We start from the raw sequence: 19,149 nt of genomic DNA on the forward strand, positions 1-19,149 counted from the left end.
CTAGTTATATAACGGTCTCATGTTAAAAAGGGTTGGAAAGGGAAAGCTTAGTAATCCGCCTTCCCACCCACCCCACCCATGTACACAATAGGAACATGCGCTGAGGTTATGACTCGAAACCTAATTTCAAAAGCCTCAAAACGTCAATCTGAAGCTGACTTGGTAAAGAAACACGAATAAGTTTCTAATCAGGTAAGACTTATTGCACTTGGTAAGATGCCAGGTACTTGGTAAGATACAATGGTGTGCGCTTTTAGTTATCCAGCCATTCTCATCCTTCTTCTGCAGAATGGATATATCACTGGTAAGTATAGAATACTGAGATTTTTGAAACAAGTAACAAATTAAGTGCGTATAGTATTATCTTCATATACATTAGTAGATTTTTTACTTGAAAAACCACTTTCACAGAAACGCGATTGTTACTGATGGAGAAAACTTGAAGAGAGTAATAATAACATTTACGCTTTTAATAAAAAGTTGAAGAAAAAAAAAATGAATTGAACAGTGTTTTAAATATTGAAATTAAATTGGTTAAGATTGATTTCAGACTCGAAAATACGTAGTACATTTTTCAAAACGTTTTAAATCTGCTATAACTATCCATTTTCTAAAAATTTAGTTAAGACGTATATGCAGAATTTGGATCTACCATAGACCACATAATTTGCGCGTCCTTACCATTTTATGTGGTTAAATAAAATATTTAAGCAAAGTTAGACTTGAACTAAGTTGCCTGTTATCGCAAGTATCTGTCATCAAGAGACTATAGCTTTGCGTCCATCTGATAAGCAAATTAATGTCTCACGCAATGAGATGAATGATGAACAGATGGTATCTGGGGACGAGGCTTGCATCGGGTGCTATCCAATTTCGCTAACGCCACGTGCTATCCGATTTCGCTAACGCTATGCGCTATCTCATATCGCTAACGCTAGCTTACGCAGTTTGTACGCTACACCAACGCTATTTGTTTTCCCACCCACCCTCCACTAAGGTAAATAGGTAAGTATTCCACTGCCAAGTCAGTGTGACGGTGCTAGGTGGGAGGTGACAGGGTTGCCATAGTAACCGCTGACCTCCGCCGAGTTCCCGAGGCTCCTCCCACCCAAGCACCAACGCCAAGCTCATCTACGTGTGATGAGTTTAACCATATGTTTCACAAAGCATTCAGTCGAGGTTGCAAGGTTCACATTTGAATAATCCTTTGAAAGTACCTTGGCGCCTCGCTTGAGCACTTTGTGTTTGACCAGTGAAGCAATGTATGGAAAACGGTGACTGAATTTTTTTCTTTTATTTCTGAAGCTCTGGGTCGCGTTTGATTGCGGTTGGAAGCAGATGATGCTTCTGATAAGCCATATCAAGAGCGTTTGTTTTCTTACTTAGCAGGTGCTATACCATCGGGAGTATATACCCGTTGGGTATTGGAATCGTGGTATATAATTGAAATTCAGGAGTTGGTCGTACGAGTACATGGGGTGGACAGATAAAGGATATATCTTTCAACAAACAAATGATAATTATCAAAATAATGACAGCTCACAGACCTTGAATATCGAAGGAAATGTTGGCCCAAGCTTCGTCTTTAGGTACTTTTGCGTTAAAAGAACCGATGTAAAAAAACCCAAGATAGAATGGCCACAAGGTATGAATACTAGCATAATGTATTTTAGCCTGGGAATTGATTGATTAATTATTTCTGCTGATGGTCACTAATGAATAATGTAAATAAGGATCAATTTCTTAAAGCTCTTATTCACTGAGACAGAAGGAAACATTGTGTTTTGTGGTCCCGAGACGGCGATGCTTCACGAGGCGAGGCCGAGGGAAGCACCTCCATCGAGGAATCACAAAACACACTGCTTTCCCGAGCTTGCAGTCAATAAGTGTCAAAGAACACGAGGCAAGTGTTATTACCGCAACATGTTGTTGCCCGCTGAGAGCCGTTGGCGGGGAAACATCGAAACTTGTTCACATTCACGCGATACCCTTTCGCCCAATCTGAGTATGAGAATAATGGACTTTAACAGTTGGTATATATCAAAGAGTTTTATTGACCTAAGAGGTTTTCAGGAAACTGGTTACCTTTCTTCGTGATCCGTCACAATTTGTAGGTGTGGTATATTTTTGGTTGCAATCAGTCACGCCTTGCATCAATGAGAACACCAATACCAGGTGATTGGGCAAGGAAAAATTTGATCAAATCAAATTCCATTTTTACTGTAAAACAGGTGGCAACAAAAAGAAGCCAATCTCATTGCCGATAACTAAACCATTTTATCTACTGCCTCATGGGTCACGTGACTGTCAACAAGTCAAATGGATGGTAGCAACAACTGAATGGATCAAGTATCACACACACAACTACAAAAGCATATCTTATAACTACGGAAGAGTGCCATATCATGAACTTGGTTCTGATTGGTATCACAAGGGAATCACCATGTATTACTGCTATTATGAAAGTAAGCAAGTGCTGAATACTTATTTTAAGAACAGGCTGCTGAGTGTCAGTATATTACAGTAAATGTCTGTAGTAAATGCTTTCTGTTTTTCCAGAGATTTTTGAAAAGTTCTAGGGTTTTTTCCTTTGTTTTTGTCCGAGTTTTAATGTAGTCGAAGCCTTTTTAACACTTACCTACTTCGCCCTGCCTATTTTTATTAGGATGCGCACAAATATTGCATATTCAAATAACTTTTTCAGTAACCTTAGAAATAGAGACCGATTTGGTCCTCTCCTTCAATTCTGCTAAGCTGCAAATCATTGTTTCACCTTTTACAATAAAATTTCTTGATTTATCGGATTCACTCATTTTTTCAGTTAATGATCGAAATTACTAAACGAGATAAATAGTTATGAATTATGTTCATTTTATATTAGGTTGCAACTTACACTCTGACAGACAAGGAAGGTGTTTTCCAGTCCCCTGGCTACCCTGGTAAATACCCGGATGGACAGCTGTGCTCGTGGAGGATAAACGTTCCTACTAATCACACCGTACATGTTCACTTCACTAACTTCTCTTTGCTTGACAAAGATACTTTAAAATATTACAAAATTGTCAACGGGTTACTTAATTACACTGCTACTTTTGGTGGGAATCGGCACCCAATGCTGACAGCGACGAGTGACGTAGAGTTTGTGTTTAGCACGAATATGTGGGGCAATAGCAATGGTTTTCGAGCACAGTACAGGGTTTTTATGCCAACCAGTTAGTAAAAACGAATACTTTTTGACAATACTATAAATGTAAAAAATCAACCATTTTAGAACCTTACTTGGAACTTCACATGGTGCTGTTATTCTCTTCAGATAAACTGGTAATAACTATCGGTAACTAGCTGCATTGGAGGACTGCGTTGGTGTGTGGAATACAACAAGTGAATACAACTCTACTCTTACTAACACAGACCATTTTGATTGTACCACGTTGTAACCATTTATATGTCGGCAAACTTTTAGGCAGACGTTTCGGGCGATCGCATCAGAAACAATGTTTGTGATATTCGCTATAATGACCAAACCAAAATAAAGTTTGTAACTTGATACTGACGTTTCGGACTAAGTCTCGGTCTGTCGACATTTCACCCGATCACATCATCCCCTCAATAAATTATACTTTTTCTCTTCTCATTTTCTCTTTTACTCCGACGAAGGACTGACGTCGACCAGTATATTATATCTATTTAGATGCATGAAGATGACAGAAGACTTCTTCTGAAAATCTTTATGTTTTTAGTAATTCTAAAGTTAATTTATTATAATGAAAAGCTTAAAATATAAGAAAAAAAGTTCATGTCATTCGTATAAACCTATGCTAAGATAAAACAATCGTTTTCAATTCATTTTCAGAGATTACGACGACCCCTTTGGCTACGACGACAAAACTACCAACAACCACTACTAACCCGACAACCACTACTAAACCACCACCAACTAAACCTCTACAAACAAATAAACCAACAAATACAAAACCAGACAAACCAACAAGAAAAACAACACAAACAACTCAGTGGAACACATCCAACAATGGAGCATCGAGCGGTTTTAAAGGATCACGCTTGTTTAGCTGTGATATGACTTTACAAATCGTTGTCATGGTGATACCGCTGGTCTGCTGTATACTTGTTATTCTCCTCGTGGTAGATATTGTATATAGGTGCAGGTATGGTGTGACTTTTCTTACTTGTATAGGATGCATATTAAGCTTCAAACTATTCTTCATATCTGTTACAAATGGTTTCCTTCTTTTTTATTTTTTCTTGCCGTTTCCTGCTGCAGACATACAAAGAACAAGGCAAACAATTCAAGGTATGTCTCGATTATTGTAATGTGTTCAGTACATGCTTAATTTGAAAATTAGTCAGTTAGGAAAAATATTAAAAGAATACGAAATGACACTTCATTCACTCTTTTTTTGATAATTTCTTTCTTTTGCTTCGGCTCAGAAATAACGACTGTCTGGCGGTGAACATGACCTATGAACGGTAATGTAGATTTTTTAAAGTGTTTGTAATCGTTGGCCGGGATGGCGAGCCTGAACTAATTGCCTTTTCCCCCGAACTTTTGTTGCTGACCATACTAATATTTGTTTCAATTGTTTTCAGTGGAGATATCATCCTTGACCAGACTACTGACACTCCCACAGACGCGTCAACCGTAAACACAGTAGATGACCAACCGCAGTCACGTGACGAGCCTCCCGATTACGAAGACGTTGATTACACACAACTGGATGAAGTTCCACCTCCAAGAAGATCAATAAAACGTGAAGAATGTCATGCACTCGAGACCGTTGGTTATGATACCCTTGATGTATTCTACCACGTGCTGGAGCCCCCAAATATAGAATCATCAGATGGACCACAATGCCATGCGCGCGAACCTCATAGTAATGCCGCCCCTGAAGTGTTTTACCACACATTGGAATCCCCCACAGATTCAAATAGACCAACCTATCAAAATCTTTCTGAAGTCAACCATTACACATTGAACCCACTCTACGAATCAACAGAGAACTCTGCTCCACTCGTTGAGGCGAACAAACTTTACGACAATTCCATCGCATGAGTGTGACATAGCATATCATCACGTAGGACAGATTCCGCGTGACTGTGACGAAATTGATTAAAATACACGACACGGTGATAGTACGAAAGTAAAACGACATTGCTGAGTCGGAATTACTTGCTCTGGTTATACGCGATTTACTGCTCGTCAAATAAATGCAAATTGATCATGGAATGAAGGCCATACGTTTGTTAGCCACTGGCTATTAAGGACCGTTATTAAACTATATATAAATAATAATCAAAACGAAACAAACAAGGACTTCGTTATTTGCGACCCATTTTGCCGTATAAAACCTAAACGTCTTTCAATTTGCAGCTGCATAAGTTGCTTCATATAATGCGAGGATCAGCTCAATTTGATACTATTACAACCGCAGTACAAATATACATTTCGTATATATTCTCATACACATAAACGTAGCTATAACAACACAGCATGGAAAATCGACAAAAAATAAAACATATTTTACTGAGAATTTACTCTCCATCCAATTGCCCGAAACGCGTCATGAACACGACGCAAACACGACGCAAACACGGTCACGTAAGGGCTACCCTATTGAAATAAAGGCATTCAAAAGGTACATTGATACCTAGTACTTATCACCTATCAACCGGGTTAATAACTATATATTGACCTCGCATTTATAATCAGGGTTGTAACAAAAATAAAGCCTTGTGAATAACAAAGAAAACCGTGTCAATTGAGAAATAAGGAGTTTTAGATTGACGTTCACGGCAAACGTGTAACGTCAGTTGATCAGTGAAAAATTATTTTAAATAACTGAAAAGGAATCGCAAAAAAATCCAAGTAGTAGAAAAACAAAAGGATATTTGTTTGTGAAATGAAAGTTTGCAATAGGTAAAGTAAAATACAAGAAAACGATGAAAACGTGGTCACGTTTGCCGTTTGCGGGAAAAAAAAAAGTCAATCTAAAACTCTCTATTAACTATATATAGACTTCGCCTTTATAATGAGCAACATTTGATAGAAAATCTTCTCAATTGATAAATAAAATACTTAATTACCTCAAACGTCGGCAATAAGCCTATACATCCCTCGGGCTTGAGGCCCTCGGGATGTATATGGCTTATTGCATGCCTCCGTTCTCGGTAATTAATTCTTACTTATTTACTTATTGTACAATTGAAAATTTTAATTGCTTTCTAATTTTTTGCTTCGTCCTATTCTGCATATTGTAGCTCGAATAGTCAACTGTTGCCTGTAACAGCCAGAAAAATTGTTTTGAGATACTAATGCTGCACTGAAAACGATAGGCTAATACTGAAACAGCAAACCACGGCCGTCACAGGGCAAAATGGTTTGAACTCATTTATATGACAAACACAATAAAAAGCGGGAATTTTCTCGAAACCTCTAATGATACGATACACAGTTATCAAGCTACAGTCATGCATTATTTGTATCTTGTGAATAAGGCTATAAAATAGCTATGCGAGGGAGCAAAAGAAATAGAAAAAGAAACTTTTCATAGATGTTAAATATCAACGTCTAATATTATTTTGTAGATGAAGTCGTAGATAAATCATAATTTTTCCTTGATTGTTTCGAACAAATAATCGAAAGTGAAACGTGAAACGCTTGCGTAGTTTATCAGGGATTCAAAAAAAGCTTAAATCATATCCTCACACAAAGAGGAAACGATTTCATTATCCCAATTAATCCGTAATGAAAGACAACAGTTTCTTTTTAAAGCTCTTTTTACTCGGCTTCGACGAAGGACCAACATCCGAAATGTCAGTACTGTTGATTATCAAAATATCAGTGACGTTGTAGCAAGATCAAAGCGAAAATAATTAAGCCAGCTTTGCATGGTGTCGAAAATAAATCAAAATGTGACATCGATTGATCTTGCTGTTTTTAGATCCTTAGAAAAGGGGGTGGGGTAAAAATAAAGATTTATGATATCATTTTGCCAAAATATTATTTAGATTTTAGGAGTTATCTTTTTTTTCATAAACCGTTTGTCATTCCCTTGTTTATTGTATTTATTTTTCTAGTTATATAACGGTCTCATGTTAAAAAGGGTTGGAAAGGGAAAGCTTGGTAATCCTCCCCACCCACCCCACCCATGTACACTTTAGGAACGTGTGCTGAAGTTATGACTCGAAACCTAATTTCAAAAGCCTCAAAACGTCAATGTGAAGCTGACATGTTTAAGAAACACGAATAAGTTTCTAATCAGGTAAGACTTATTGCACTTGGTAAGATACCAGATACTTGGTAAGATACAATGGTGTGCGCTTTTAGTTATACAGCCATCCTCATCCTTCTTCTGCAGAATGGATATATCACTGGTAAGTCAATACCACACTGAGATGTTTGAAACAAGTAACAAAAGTACGGCTTGTATATTCTAGTATACATTAGTATATTTATAAAAAACCACTTTCGCAAAAGCTCGATCGTTCGTTGCTGGTTCAAGCAAACGTGCATGAAGAGAAGACTATTTGTAGCCATGGATTGAACATCGTTTGTGTTTCAAAAATTACATTTTGGAAATTAGATGATGTCATGATATAGTCGTAAATATATACACAGACAAACTGGTAATAAAATGTTCAAGAAAACATATTCACAAAAACAGAAGCTAAGATTTGAAGCTAAGCCCTCATACATTGGAGTTTTAATAGTCGTCAATTACATAAAGCTGTTTTGTAACATTTGTAATATTCAGTTTGAATCTTGATTTTTAATGACTTATAGGTTTGACTAGCTGGCCGGATGGAAAGTATGGTCTGTTAAAACCTACAACTGGCTGTCCTGAAGAATGGACAGACAAAGAATGGAAAAAAACTAGAGTGAAATATAAATATGGGAACAACAGATGGTCACACAGACTGGAATACAGGGGATTGACTGATAGAGGATTTATCTTTCAAACCACAGACGACAATTATCCAAACATTGAGGCCTCACAGACCTTGAATATGGAAGAATATGTTGACCCAGACTTCGTCCTGAGGTACTTTTGTGTTAAAAGAACTGAAGTTAAACCATCTTCGATAAAATGGCCACCAGGTAAGATTAAATAATTAGCAATTATTCCCGGGCCCTAATGGACTACGAGTCACCAGCCCATGAGCAGCATGAGGGCGAGAGGACTAGTTGTTTTAGTCAAATTCAACTACTTCATATTCTCTTGCCTAGTAGTAACTTATCCAATCAGAACGCAGCATTGATGATAGACCACTAGCTGGATTTGACCAATGCATTTTAGCCTAGAATTTGCTATCGATTTTTCCGCACTTTTGTTAGGTCGTATATCAATAGCAATTTTCCTTCTTCTAGGACAATACTGTATTTACGAACGTGGAAAGCAACCAGGGGGAAGGATTCGAATGTATGATATGGACTATAGCTACCGGCATTCAACCAAATATGTTAAGGACTTTACTGACAACTGATATCATTCAATCGATTTACATTTTTCTTGTCAAATAAGGGGGACCAAAAAGATTCCAATCTCGTTACCCATAACCAAACCCTTTTATCTGCTGCCTTATGGGTCACGAGACTGTCAACAAGTCGAATGGATGGTAGCAACAACTGAATGGATCAAGTACCACACAGGAAATTATAAAGGATATGAATATCCTCAGCAGTATGGAACTGCAGTTCCGTTTTATGAAATTGGTGACATCAAGAATAAAGGGATCACCATGTATTACTGCTATTATGAAAGTAAGCAAGTGCTTATACTTATTTAAAAAACAGGCTGGTGAGTGTCAGTATATTACAGTAAATGTCTGTAGTAAATGCTTTCTGTTTTTCCAGAGATTTTTGAAAAGTTCTAGGGTTTTTTCCTTTATTTTTGTCCGGGTTTTAATGTAGTCGAAGCCTTTTTAACACTTACCTACTTCTCCCTGCCTATTCTTATCAGGATGCGCAAACATATTGCATATTGCATATAACGTTTTCAGTAACCATAGAAATAGAGACCGATTTGGTTCATGGAGTGGACAAACCAACTCCTTCAATTCTGCTAAGCTGCAAATCATTGTTTCACCTTTTACAATAAAATTTCTTGATTTATCGGATTCACTCATTTTTTCAGTTAATGATCGAAATTACTAAACGAGATAAATAGTTATGAATTATGTTCATTTTATATTAGGTTGCAATTACACTCTGACAGACAAGGAAGGTGTTTTCCAGTCCCCTGGCTACCCTGGTAAATACCCGGATGGACAGCTGTGCTCGTGGAGGATAAACGTTCCTACTAATCACACCGTACATGTTCACTTTACGAACTTCTCTTTGCTTGACAAAGATACTTTAAAATATTACAAAATTGTCAACGGGTTACTTAATTACACTGCTACTTTTGGTGGGAATCGGCACCCAATGCTGACAGCGACGAGTGACGTAGAGTTTGTGTTTAGCACGAATATGTGGGGTAATAGCAATGGTTTTCGAGCACAGTACAGGGTTTTTATGCCTACCAGTAAGTAAAAACGAATACTTTTTGAGAATAATTTAAATGTAAAAAATCGACCATTTTAGAACCTTGCGTCTCGGTCTGTCGACATTTCACCCGATCAAATCATCCCCTCAATAAATTATACTTTTTCTCTTCTCATTTTCTCTTTTACTCCGACGAAGGACTGACGTCGACCAGTATATTATATCTATTTAGATGCATGAAGATGACAGAAGACTTCTTCTGAAAATCTTTATGTTTTTAGTAATTCTAAAGTTAATTTATTATAATGAAAAGTTTAAAATATAAGAAAAAAAGTTCATGTAATTCGTATATACCTAATGTAAGATAAAACAATCGTTTTCAATTCATTTTCAGAGATTCCGACTACACCTTTGGCTACGACGACAAAACTACCAACAACCACTACTAACCCGACAACCACTACTAAACCACCACCAACTAAACCTCTACAAACAAATAAACCAACAAATACAAAACCAGACAAACCAACAAGAAAAACAACACAAACAACTCAGTGGAACACATCCAACAATGGAGCATCGAGCGGTTTTAAGGGATCACGCTTGTTTAGCTGTGATATGACTTTACAAATCGTTGTCATGGTGATACCGCTGGTCTGCTGTATACTTGTTATTCTCCTCGTGGTAGATATTGTATATAGGTGCAGGTATGGTACTTTTCTGACTTGTATAGCATGCATATTAAGTTAAAAAAACTCATTAATAATTCATGAAGGAAACACAATAGAAATCATGACCATGAAGGAGGTTTTGTATCTGATATAGATTCATCTTCATTTGCATAAACTTTAACTTGGATTTTCTCTATCAAACTTGGTTCATTTCGTAAAGAATTCGATACAATATGAGAACATACATCATATGTTTTTTTAAGCCTTTTAATAAACTCGCAGATCGTGTTTTATCGGGTCTAAAACCACTCGGCTGCGCCTCGTGTTTTAGACTCGATAAAACACTCCTGCTCGTTTATTAAGCAGTACTTTCAAACTGTTCTTCCTTTCTGTTACGAATGGTTTCCTTCTTTTTTAATTTTTCTTGCCGTTTCCTGCTGCAGACATACAAAGAACAAGGCGAACAATTCAAGGTATGTCTCGATCATTGTAATGTGCTCAGTACATGTTTAATTTGAAAATTTGTCAGTTAGAAAAATATTAAAAGAATACAAAATGACACTTCATTGACTCTTTTTCTAAAAATTTCTTTCTTTTGCTTCGACTCAGAAACAACGACTGTCTGGCGGTGAACATGACCTATGAACGGTAATGTAGATTTTTTAAAGTGTTTGTAATCGTTGGCCGGGATGGCGAGCCTGAACTAATTGCCTTTTTCCCCGACCTTTTGTTGCTGACCATACTGACATTTGTTTCTATTGTTTTCAGTGGAGATATCATCCTTGACCAGACTACTGACACTCCCACAGACGCGTCAACCGTAAACACAGTAGATGATCAACCGCAGTCACGTGACGAGCCTCCCGATTACGAAGACGTTGATTACACACAACTGGATGAAATTCCACCTCCAAGAAGATCAATAAAGCGTCAAGAATTTCATGCACTCGAGGCCGTTAGTTATGATACCCCTGATGTATTCTATCACGTGCTGGAGCAACCAAATATAGAATCATCAGATGGACCACAATGCCATGCGCGCGAGCCTCATGGTAATGCCGCCCCTGAAGTGTTTTACAACACATTGGAATCCCCCACAGATTTAAATAGACCAACTTATCAGAATCTTTCTGAAGTCAACCATTTCACATTGAAGCCTGTATATGAATCAGCAGAGAACTCTGCTCCACTCGTTGAGGCGAACAAACTTTACGACAATTCCATCGCATGAGTGTGACATAGCATATCATCACGTAGGACAGATTCCGCGTGACTGTGACGAAATTGATTAAAATACACGACACGGTGATGGTACGAAAGTAAAACGACATTCCTGAGTCGGAATTACTTGCTTTGGTTATATACGTTACTGTTCGTCAAATGTAAATGCAGATTGATCATGGAATGAAGGCCATACGTTTGTTAGCCACTGACTATTAAGGACCGTTATCAAACTATATATAAATAATAATCAAAATTAAACGAAACAAACAAGGACTTCGTTATTTGCGACCCATTTTGCCGTATAAAACCTAAACGTCTTTCAATTTGCAGCTGCATAAGTTGCTTCATATACTGCGAGGATCAGCTCAATTTGATACTATTACAACCGCAGTACAAATATATATTTCATATATATTCTCATACACATAAACGTAGCTATAACAACGCAGCATGGAAAGTTGACAAAAAAAAACATATTTTACTGAGAATTTTGCCCGAAACACGGCATGAACACGACGCAAACACGGTCACGTAAGGGCTACCCTATTGAAATAAAGGCATTCAAAAGATACATTGACACCTAGTACTTATTATTATTTACTTATTGTACAAATGAAAATTGTAATTGTTTTCTAACTTTTTCCTTCGTCCTAGCTATTCTTTATAGGTTAGCTTGAATCAACTGTTGCCTGGGACAGCCAGAAACATTGTTTTGAGATGCTAATGCTGCACTGAAAACGATAGGCGAATACTGAAACAGCAAACCACGGCCGTCACAGGGCAAAATGGTTTGAACTCATTTATATGACAAACACAATAAAAAACGGGATTTTTCTCGAAACCTCTAATGATACGATACACAGTTATCAAGCTACAGTCATGCATTATTTGTATCTTGTGAATAAGGCTATAAAATAGCTATGCGAGGGAGCAAAAGAAATAGAAAAAGAAACTTTTCATAGATGTTAAATATCAACGTCTAATATTATTTTGTAGATGAAGTCGTAGATAAATCATAATTTTTCCTTGATTGTTTCGAACAAATAATCGAAAGTGAAACGCGAAACGCTTGCGTAGCTTATCAGGGATTAAAAAAAAGCTTAAATCATATCCTCACACAAAGAAGGAACGATTTCATTATCCCAATTAATCCGTAATGAAAGACAACAGTTTCTTTTTAAAGCTCTTTTTACTCGGCTTCGACGAAGGACCAACATCCGAAATGTCAGTACTGTTGATTATCAAAATATCAGTGACGTTGTAGCAAGATCAAAGCGAAAATAATTAAGCTACCTTTGCATGGTGTCGCAAATAAATCAAAATGTGACATCGATTGATCTTGCTGTTTTTAGATCCTTAGAGGAGGGGGTGGGGTAAAAATAAAGATTTATGATATCATTTTGCCAAAATATTATTTAGATTTTAGGAGTTATCTTTTTTTTTATAAACCGTTTGTCATTCCCTTGTTTATTGTATTTATTTTTCTAGTTATATAACGGTCTCATGTTAAGAAGGGTTGGAAAGGGAAAGCTTGGTAATCCTCCCCACCCACCCCACCCATGTACACTTTAGGAACGTGTGCTGAAGTTATGACTCGAAACCTAATTTCAAAAGCCTCAAAACGTCAATGTGAAGCTGACATGTTTAAGAAACACGAATAAGTTTCTAATCAGGTAAGACTTATTGCACTTGGTAAGATACCAGATACTTGGTAAGATACAATGGTGTGCGCTTTTAGTTATCCAGCCATTCTTATCCTTCTTCTGCAGAATGGATATATCACTGGTAAGTCAATACCACACTGAGATGTTTGAAACAAGTAACAAAAGTACGGCTTGTATATTCTAGTATACATTAGTATATTTATAAAAAACCACTTTCGCAAAAGCTCGATCGTTCGTTGCTGGTTCCAGCAAACGTGCGTGAAGAGAAGACTATTTGTAGCCATGGATTGAACATCGTTTGTGTTTCAAAAATTACATTTTGGAAATTAGATGATGTCATGATATAGTCGTAAATATATACACAGACAAACTGGTAATAAAATGTTCAAGAAAACATATTCATAAAAACAGAAGCTAAGATTTGAAGCTAAGCCCTCATACATTGGAGTTTTTTAAAATAGTCGTCAATTACATAAAGCTGTTTTGTAACATTTGTAATATTCAGTTTGAATCTTGATTTTTAATGACTTATAGGTTTGACTAGCTGGCCGGATGGAAAGTATGGTCTGTTAAAACCTACAACCGGCTGTCCTGAAGAATGGACAGACAAAGAATGGAAAAAAACTAGAGTGAAATATAAATATGGGAACAACAGATGGTCATACAGACTGGAATACAGGGGATTGACTGATAGAGGATTTATCTTTCAAACCACAGACGACAATTATCCAAACATTGAGGCCTCACAGACCTTGAATATGGAAGAATATGTTGACCCAGACTTCGTCTTGAGGTACTTTTGTGTTAAAAGAACTGAAGTTAAACCATCTTCGATAAAATGGCCACCAGGTAAGATTAAATAATTAGCAATTATTCCCGGGCACGAATGGACTACGAGTCACCAGCCCATGAGCAGCATGAGGGCGAGAGGACTAGTCGTTTTAGTCAAATTCAACTACTTCATATTCTCTTGCCTAGTAGTACCTCATCCAATCAGAACGCAGCATTGATGATAGACCACTAGCTGGATTTGACCAATGCATTTTAGCCTAGAATTTGCTATCGATTTTCCCCCACTTTTGTTAGGTCGCATATCAATAGCAGTTTTTTTTCTTCTAGGACAATACTGTATTTACGAACGTGGAAAGCAACCAGGGGGAAGGATTCGAATGTATGATATGGACTATAGCTACCGGCATTCAACCAAATATGTTAAGGACTTTACTGACAACTGGTATCATTCAATCAATTTACATTTTTCTTGTCAAACAAGTGGTAACGAAAAAATTCCAATCTCGTTACCGATAACCAAACCCTTTTATCTGCTGCCTTATGGGTCACGAGACTGTCAACAAGTCGAATGGATGGTAGCAACAACTGAATGGATCAAGTACCACACAGGAAATTATAAAGACAGGTCTTATCAGAAGTCTGGAACTGCAGTTCCGTTTTATGAAATTGGTGACATCAAGAATAAAGGGATCACCATGTATTACTGCTATTATGAAAGTAAGCAAGTGCTTATACTTATTTAAAAAACAGGCTGCTGAGTGTCAGTATATTACAGTAAATGTCTGTAGTAAATGCTTTCTGTTTTTCCAGAGATTTTTGAAAAGTCCTAGGGTTTTTTCCTTTATTTTTGTCCGGGTTTTAATGTAGTCGAAGCCTTTTTAACACTTACCTACTTCTCCCTGCCTATTTTTATTAGGATGCGCAGAAATATTGCATATTGCATATAACGTTTTCAGTAACCTTAGAAATAGAGACCGATTTGGTTCATGGAGTGGACAAACCAACTCCTTCAACTCTGCTAAGCTGCAAATCATTGTTTCACCTTTTACAATAAAATTTCTTGATTTATCGGAGTCACTCATTTTTTCAGTTAATGATCGAATATACTAAACAAGATAAATAGTTATGAATTATGTTCATTTTATATTAGGTTGCAATTACACTCTGACAGACAAGGAAGGTGTTTTCCAGTCCCCTGGCTTCCCTGGTAAATACCCGGATGGACAGCTGTGCTCGTGGAGGATAAACGTTCCTACTAATCACACCGTACATGTTCATTTTACGAACTTCTCTTTGCTTGGAAACGATACTTTAAAATATTACAAAATTGTCAACGGGTTACTTAATTACACTGCTACTTTTGGTGGGAATCGGCACCCAATGCTGACAGCGACGAGTGACGTAGAGTTTGTGCTTAGCACGAATATATGGGGCAATGGCAATGGTTTTCGAGCACAGTACAGGGTTTTTATGCCTACCAGTAAGTAAAAACGAATACTTTTTGAGAATAATTTAAATGTAAAAAATCAACCATTTTAGAACCTTGCTTGGAACTTCACATGGTGCTGTCATTCTATTCAGATAAACTGGTAATGACTATCGGTAACTAGCTGCATTGGAGGACTGGTGTGTAGAACACAACAAATGAATACAACTCTACTCTTACTAACACAGACCATTTTGATTGTACCACGTTGTAACCATTTATATGTCGGCAAACTTTTAGGCAGACGTTTCGGGCGATCGCATCAGAAACAATGTTTATGATATTCGCTATAATGACCAAACCAAAATAAAGTTTGTAACTTCATCCTGACGTTTCGGACTAAGTTTCGGTCTGTCGACATTTCACCCGATCACATCATCCCCTCAATAAATTATACTTTTTCTCTTCTCATATTCTCTTTTACTCCGACGAAGGACTGACGTCGACCAGTATATTATATCTATTTATATTAGATGCATGAAGATGACAGAAGACTTCTTCTGAAAATCTTTATGTTTTTAGTAATTCTAAAGTTAATTTATTATAATGAAAAGCTTAAAATATAACAAAAAAAGTTCATGTTATTCGTATATACCTATGCTAAGATAAAACAATCGTTTTTAATTCATTTTCAGAGATTACGACGACCCCTTTGGCTACGACGACAAAACTACCAACAACCACTACTAACCCGACAACCACTACTAAACCACCACCAACTAAACCTCTGCAAACAAATAAACCAACAAATACAAAACCAGACAAACCAACAAGAAAAACAACACAAACAACTCAGTGGAACACATCCAACAATGGAGCATCGAGCGGTTTTAAGGGATCACGCTTGTTTAGCTGTGATATGACTTTACAAATCGTTGTCATGGTGATACCGCTGGTCTGCTGTATACTTGTTATTCTCCTCGTGGTAGATATTGTATATAGGTGCAGGTATGGTACTTTTCTGACTTGTATAGCATGCATATTAAGTTAAAAAAACTCATTAATAATTCATGAAGGAAACACAATAGAAATCATGACCATGAAGGAGGTTTTGTATCTGATATAGATTCATCTTCATTTGCATAAACTTTAACTTGGATTTTCTCTATCAAACTTGGTTCATTTCGTAAAGAATTCGATACAATATGAGAACATACATCATATGTTTTTTTAAGCCTTTTAATAAACTCGCAGATCGTGTTTTATCGGGTCTAAAACCACTCGGCTGCGCCTCGTGTTTTAGACTCGATAAAACACTCCTGCTCGTTTATTAAGCAGTACTTTCAAACTGTTCTTCCTTTCTGTTACAAATGGTTTCCTTCTTTTTTAATTTTTCTTGCCGTTTCCTGCTGCAGACATACAAAGAACAAGGCGAACAATTCAAGGTATGTCTCGATCATTGTAATGTGCTCAGTACATGTTTAATTTGAAAATTTGTCAGTTAGAAAAATATTAAAAGAATACAAAATGACACTTCATTGACTCTTTTTCTAAAAATTTCTTTCTTTTGCTTCGACTCAGAAACAACGACTGTCTGGCGGTGAACATGACCTATGAACGGTAATGTAGATTTTTTAAAGTGTTTTTAATCGTTGGCCGGGATGGCGAGCCTGAACTAATTGCCTTTTTACCCGACCTTTTGTTGCTGACCATACTGATATTTGTTTCTATTGTTTTCAGTGGAGATATCATCCTTGACCAGACTACTGACACTCCCACAGACGCGTCAACCGTAAACACAGTAGATGATCAACCGCAGTCACGTGACGAGCCTCCCGATTACGAAGACGTTGATTACACCCAACTGAATGAAATTCCACCTCCAAGAAGATCAATAAAGCGTCAAGAATTTCATGCACTCGAGGCCGTTAGTTATGATACCCCTGATGTATTCTATCACGTGCTGGAGCAACCAAATATAGAATCATCAGATGGACCACAATGCCATGCGCGCGAGCCTCATGGTAATGCCGCCCCTGAAGTGTTTTACAACACATTGGAATCCCCCACAGATTTAAATAGACCAACTTATCAGAATCTTTCTGAAGTCAACCATTTCACATTGAAGCCTGTATATGAATCAGCAGAGAACTCTGCTCCACTCGTTGAGGCGAACAAACTTTACGACAACTCCATCGCATGAGTGTGACATAGCATGTGATCAAGGAGGACAGATTCCTCGTGACTGTGACAAAATCGATTAAAAAACACGACACGGTGATGGTACGAAAGTAAAACGACATTCCTTGATCGGAATTACTTGCTTTGGTTATACGCGATTTACTGTTCGTCAAATGTAAATGCAGATTGATCATGGAATGAAGGCCATACGTTTGTTAGCCACTGGCTGTTAAGGACCGTTATCAAATTATATATAAATAATAATCAAAACGAAACAAACAAGGACTTCGTTTACCTGCCATATTTGCGTAGACCATTTTGCCGTATAAAACCTAAACGTCTTTCAATTTGCAGCTGCATAAGTTGCTTCATATAATGCGAGGATCAGCTCAATTTGATACTATTACAACCGCAGGACAAATATATATTTCATGTATATTCTCATACACACAAACGTAGCTATAACAAAGCAGTATGGAAAGTTGACAAAAAAAAAAGAAAAAAAAGAAAAAAAAGATATATTGATACCTAGTACTTATCACCTATCAACCGGGTTAATAGAGAGTTTTAGATTGACTCTTTTTTCTCCCCGCAAACGGCAAACGTGACCACGTTTCCATAGTTTTCGTGTATTTTACCTTTTACAAACCTTCTCGCCAAACGCAAATACTCTTTTGTTTTTCTACGACTTGGACTTTTTTGCGATTCTTTTTCAGTAATTTAAAAGAATTTTTTACGGGTCAACTGACGTTTCACGTTTGCCTTGAACGTAAATCTAAAACTCTCTAATAACTATATATAGACTTCGCATTTATAATGAGTAACATTTGATAGAAAACCTTCTCAATTGATAAATAAAATACTCAATTACCTCAAACGTCGGCAATAAGCCTATACATCCCTCAGGACTGCGGCCCTCGGGATGTATATGGCTTATTGCATGCCTCCGTTCTCGGTAATTAACTCTTACTTATTTACTTATTGTACAAATGAAAATTTTAATTGCTTTCTAATTTTTTGCTTCGTCCTATTCTGCATATTGTAGCTTGAATAGTCAACTGTTGCCTGTAACAGCCAGAAAAATTGTTTTGAGAAACTTAATGCTGCACTGAAAACGATAGACTAATACTGAACTGAACAGCAAACCACGGCCGTCACCGGGCAAAATGATTTGAACTCATTTATATTTACATTTATGATAAGAAACACAGTTATCAAGCATGTATTATTTGTGTTCCAACGCGAAACGCTTTTGTAGTTTAACAGGGATAAAAAAAAGCTTAAATCAAATCCTCACACAAAGAGGAAACGATTTCATTACCCCAATTAATCCGTAATGAAAGACAACAGTTTCTTTTTAAAGCTCTTTTTACTCGAGTTTGACGAAGGACTAACATCCGAAATGTCAGTACTGTTGATTATCAAAATATCAGTGACGTTATAGGAAGATGAAAGCGAAAATAATTAAGCTAGCTTTGCATGGTGTCGCAAATAAATCAAATATTTGAATTAAATTTATCTTGCTTCTTTTAGATCCCTAGGTAGAAGGGGTGGGGTAATAATAAATAGCTTTGGTATCATTTTCAAATAAAGGCCAAAATATTATTTCGATTTTGAAGCTAAGATTTATGAAGCTTTTCATAAACCTCTTTTGGGCATTGTATTTCTTTCTCTTATGGTCTAATAATT

At 36.9% G+C, this 19,149-nt stretch overlaps 3 protein-coding genes across 5 annotated transcripts; all 3 read left to right on the forward strand.

Moving 5' to 3' along the window:
• The first annotated feature begins 173 nt into the window (after window positions 1-173).
• Window positions 174-11,968, forward strand: LOC148910929 (uncharacterized). Of its 3 annotated transcripts, XM_089030535.1 has the most exons (8): window positions 174-304; window positions 1,387-1,645; window positions 2,232-2,465; window positions 9,213-9,542; window positions 9,897-10,209; window positions 10,617-10,646; window positions 10,783-10,821; window positions 10,942-11,968. In XM_089030535.1, the coding sequence occupies exons 2-8, from the start codon at window positions 1,474-1,476 to the stop codon at window positions 11,402-11,404; spliced, it is 1,581 nt and encodes a 526-aa protein (XP_088886661.1). In that variant the 5' UTR covers window positions 174-304; window positions 1,387-1,473; the 3' UTR covers window positions 11,405-11,968. The 3 variants fall into 3 exon arrangements, with proteins under 3 accessions (XP_088886661.1, XP_088886663.1, XP_088886662.1); XM_089030537.1 differs by lacking the exons at window positions 174-304; window positions 1,387-1,645; window positions 9,213-9,542; ... (2 more) ...; window positions 10,783-10,821; window positions 10,942-11,968 and adding exons at window positions 2,882-3,212; window positions 3,854-4,166; window positions 4,283-4,312; window positions 4,450-4,488; window positions 4,609-5,653 and having other exon boundaries at window positions 2,203-2,465; XM_089030536.1 differs by lacking the exons at window positions 174-304; window positions 1,387-1,645; window positions 2,232-2,465 and adding an exon at window positions 8,615-8,779.
• LOC148910930 (uncharacterized) lies at window positions 7,246-8,512 on the forward strand. The gene is made up of 3 exons (XM_089030547.1): window positions 7,246-7,392; window positions 7,802-8,116; window positions 8,387-8,512. Exons 1-3 carry the CDS (start codon window positions 7,329-7,331, stop codon window positions 8,500-8,502), a joined length of 495 nt encoding a protein of 164 aa, XP_088886673.1. The 5' UTR covers window positions 7,246-7,328; the 3' UTR covers window positions 8,503-8,512.
• A 1,057-nt stretch (window positions 11,969-13,025) lies between the features above and the next one.
• LOC116288153 (uncharacterized) lies at window positions 13,026-18,974 on the forward strand. Its single transcript, XM_089030534.1, has 8 exons — window positions 13,026-13,182; window positions 13,596-13,910; window positions 14,181-14,570; window positions 15,004-15,333; window positions 15,975-16,287; window positions 16,695-16,724; window positions 16,861-16,899; window positions 17,020-18,974. The coding sequence occupies exons 1-8, from the start codon at window positions 13,119-13,121 to the stop codon at window positions 17,480-17,482; spliced, it is 1,944 nt and encodes a 647-aa protein (XP_088886660.1). The 5' UTR covers window positions 13,026-13,118; the 3' UTR covers window positions 17,483-18,974.
• Window positions 18,975-19,149: the final 175 nt, after the last annotated feature.

Source organism: Actinia tenebrosa, unplaced genomic scaffold (assembly GCF_029948245.1).
Source record: "Actinia tenebrosa isolate PJP-AT-01 unplaced genomic scaffold, QUT_ActTen_1.0 PGA_scaffold15__27_contigs__length_11533743, whole genome shotgun sequence".
NCBI classification, from domain to species: domain Eukaryota; kingdom Metazoa; phylum Cnidaria; class Anthozoa; order Actiniaria; family Actiniidae; genus Actinia; species Actinia tenebrosa.

Bases quoted from the DNA above. Each gene is read 5' to 3' on its own strand.
- LOC148910929 (XM_089030535.1), top strand. From the start codon at position 1,474: ATGGGGTGGACAGATAAAGGATATATCTTTCAACAAACAAATGATAAT. The intron at 1,646-2,231 runs GTATGAATACTA...ACTGTAAAACAG, and splicing joins CAAGATAGAATGGCCACAAG to GTGGCAACAAAAAGAAGCCA. The intron at 9,543-9,896 runs GTAAGTAAAAAC...ATTCATTTTCAG, and splicing joins CAGGGTTTTTATGCCTACCA to AGATTCCGACTACACCTTTG.
- LOC116288153 (XM_089030534.1), top strand. From the start codon at position 13,119: ATGGTGTGCGCTTTTAGTTATCCAGCCATTCTTATCCTTCTTCTGCAG. The intron at 13,183-13,595 runs GTAAGTCAATAC...AATGACTTATAG, and splicing joins GCAGAATGGATATATCACTG to GTTTGACTAGCTGGCCGGAT. The intron at 16,725-16,860 runs GTATGTCTCGAT...GCTTCGACTCAG, and splicing joins AACAAGGCGAACAATTCAAG to AAACAACGACTGTCTGGCGG.
- LOC148910930 (XM_089030547.1), top strand. From the start codon at position 7,329: ATGGTGTGCGCTTTTAGTTATACAGCCATCCTCATCCTTCTTCTGCAG. The intron at 7,393-7,801 runs GTAAGTCAATAC...AATGACTTATAG, and splicing joins GCAGAATGGATATATCACTG to GTTTGACTAGCTGGCCGGAT. The intron at 8,117-8,386 runs GTAAGATTAAAT...TCCTTCTTCTAG, and splicing joins TTCGATAAAATGGCCACCAG to GACAATACTGTATTTACGAA.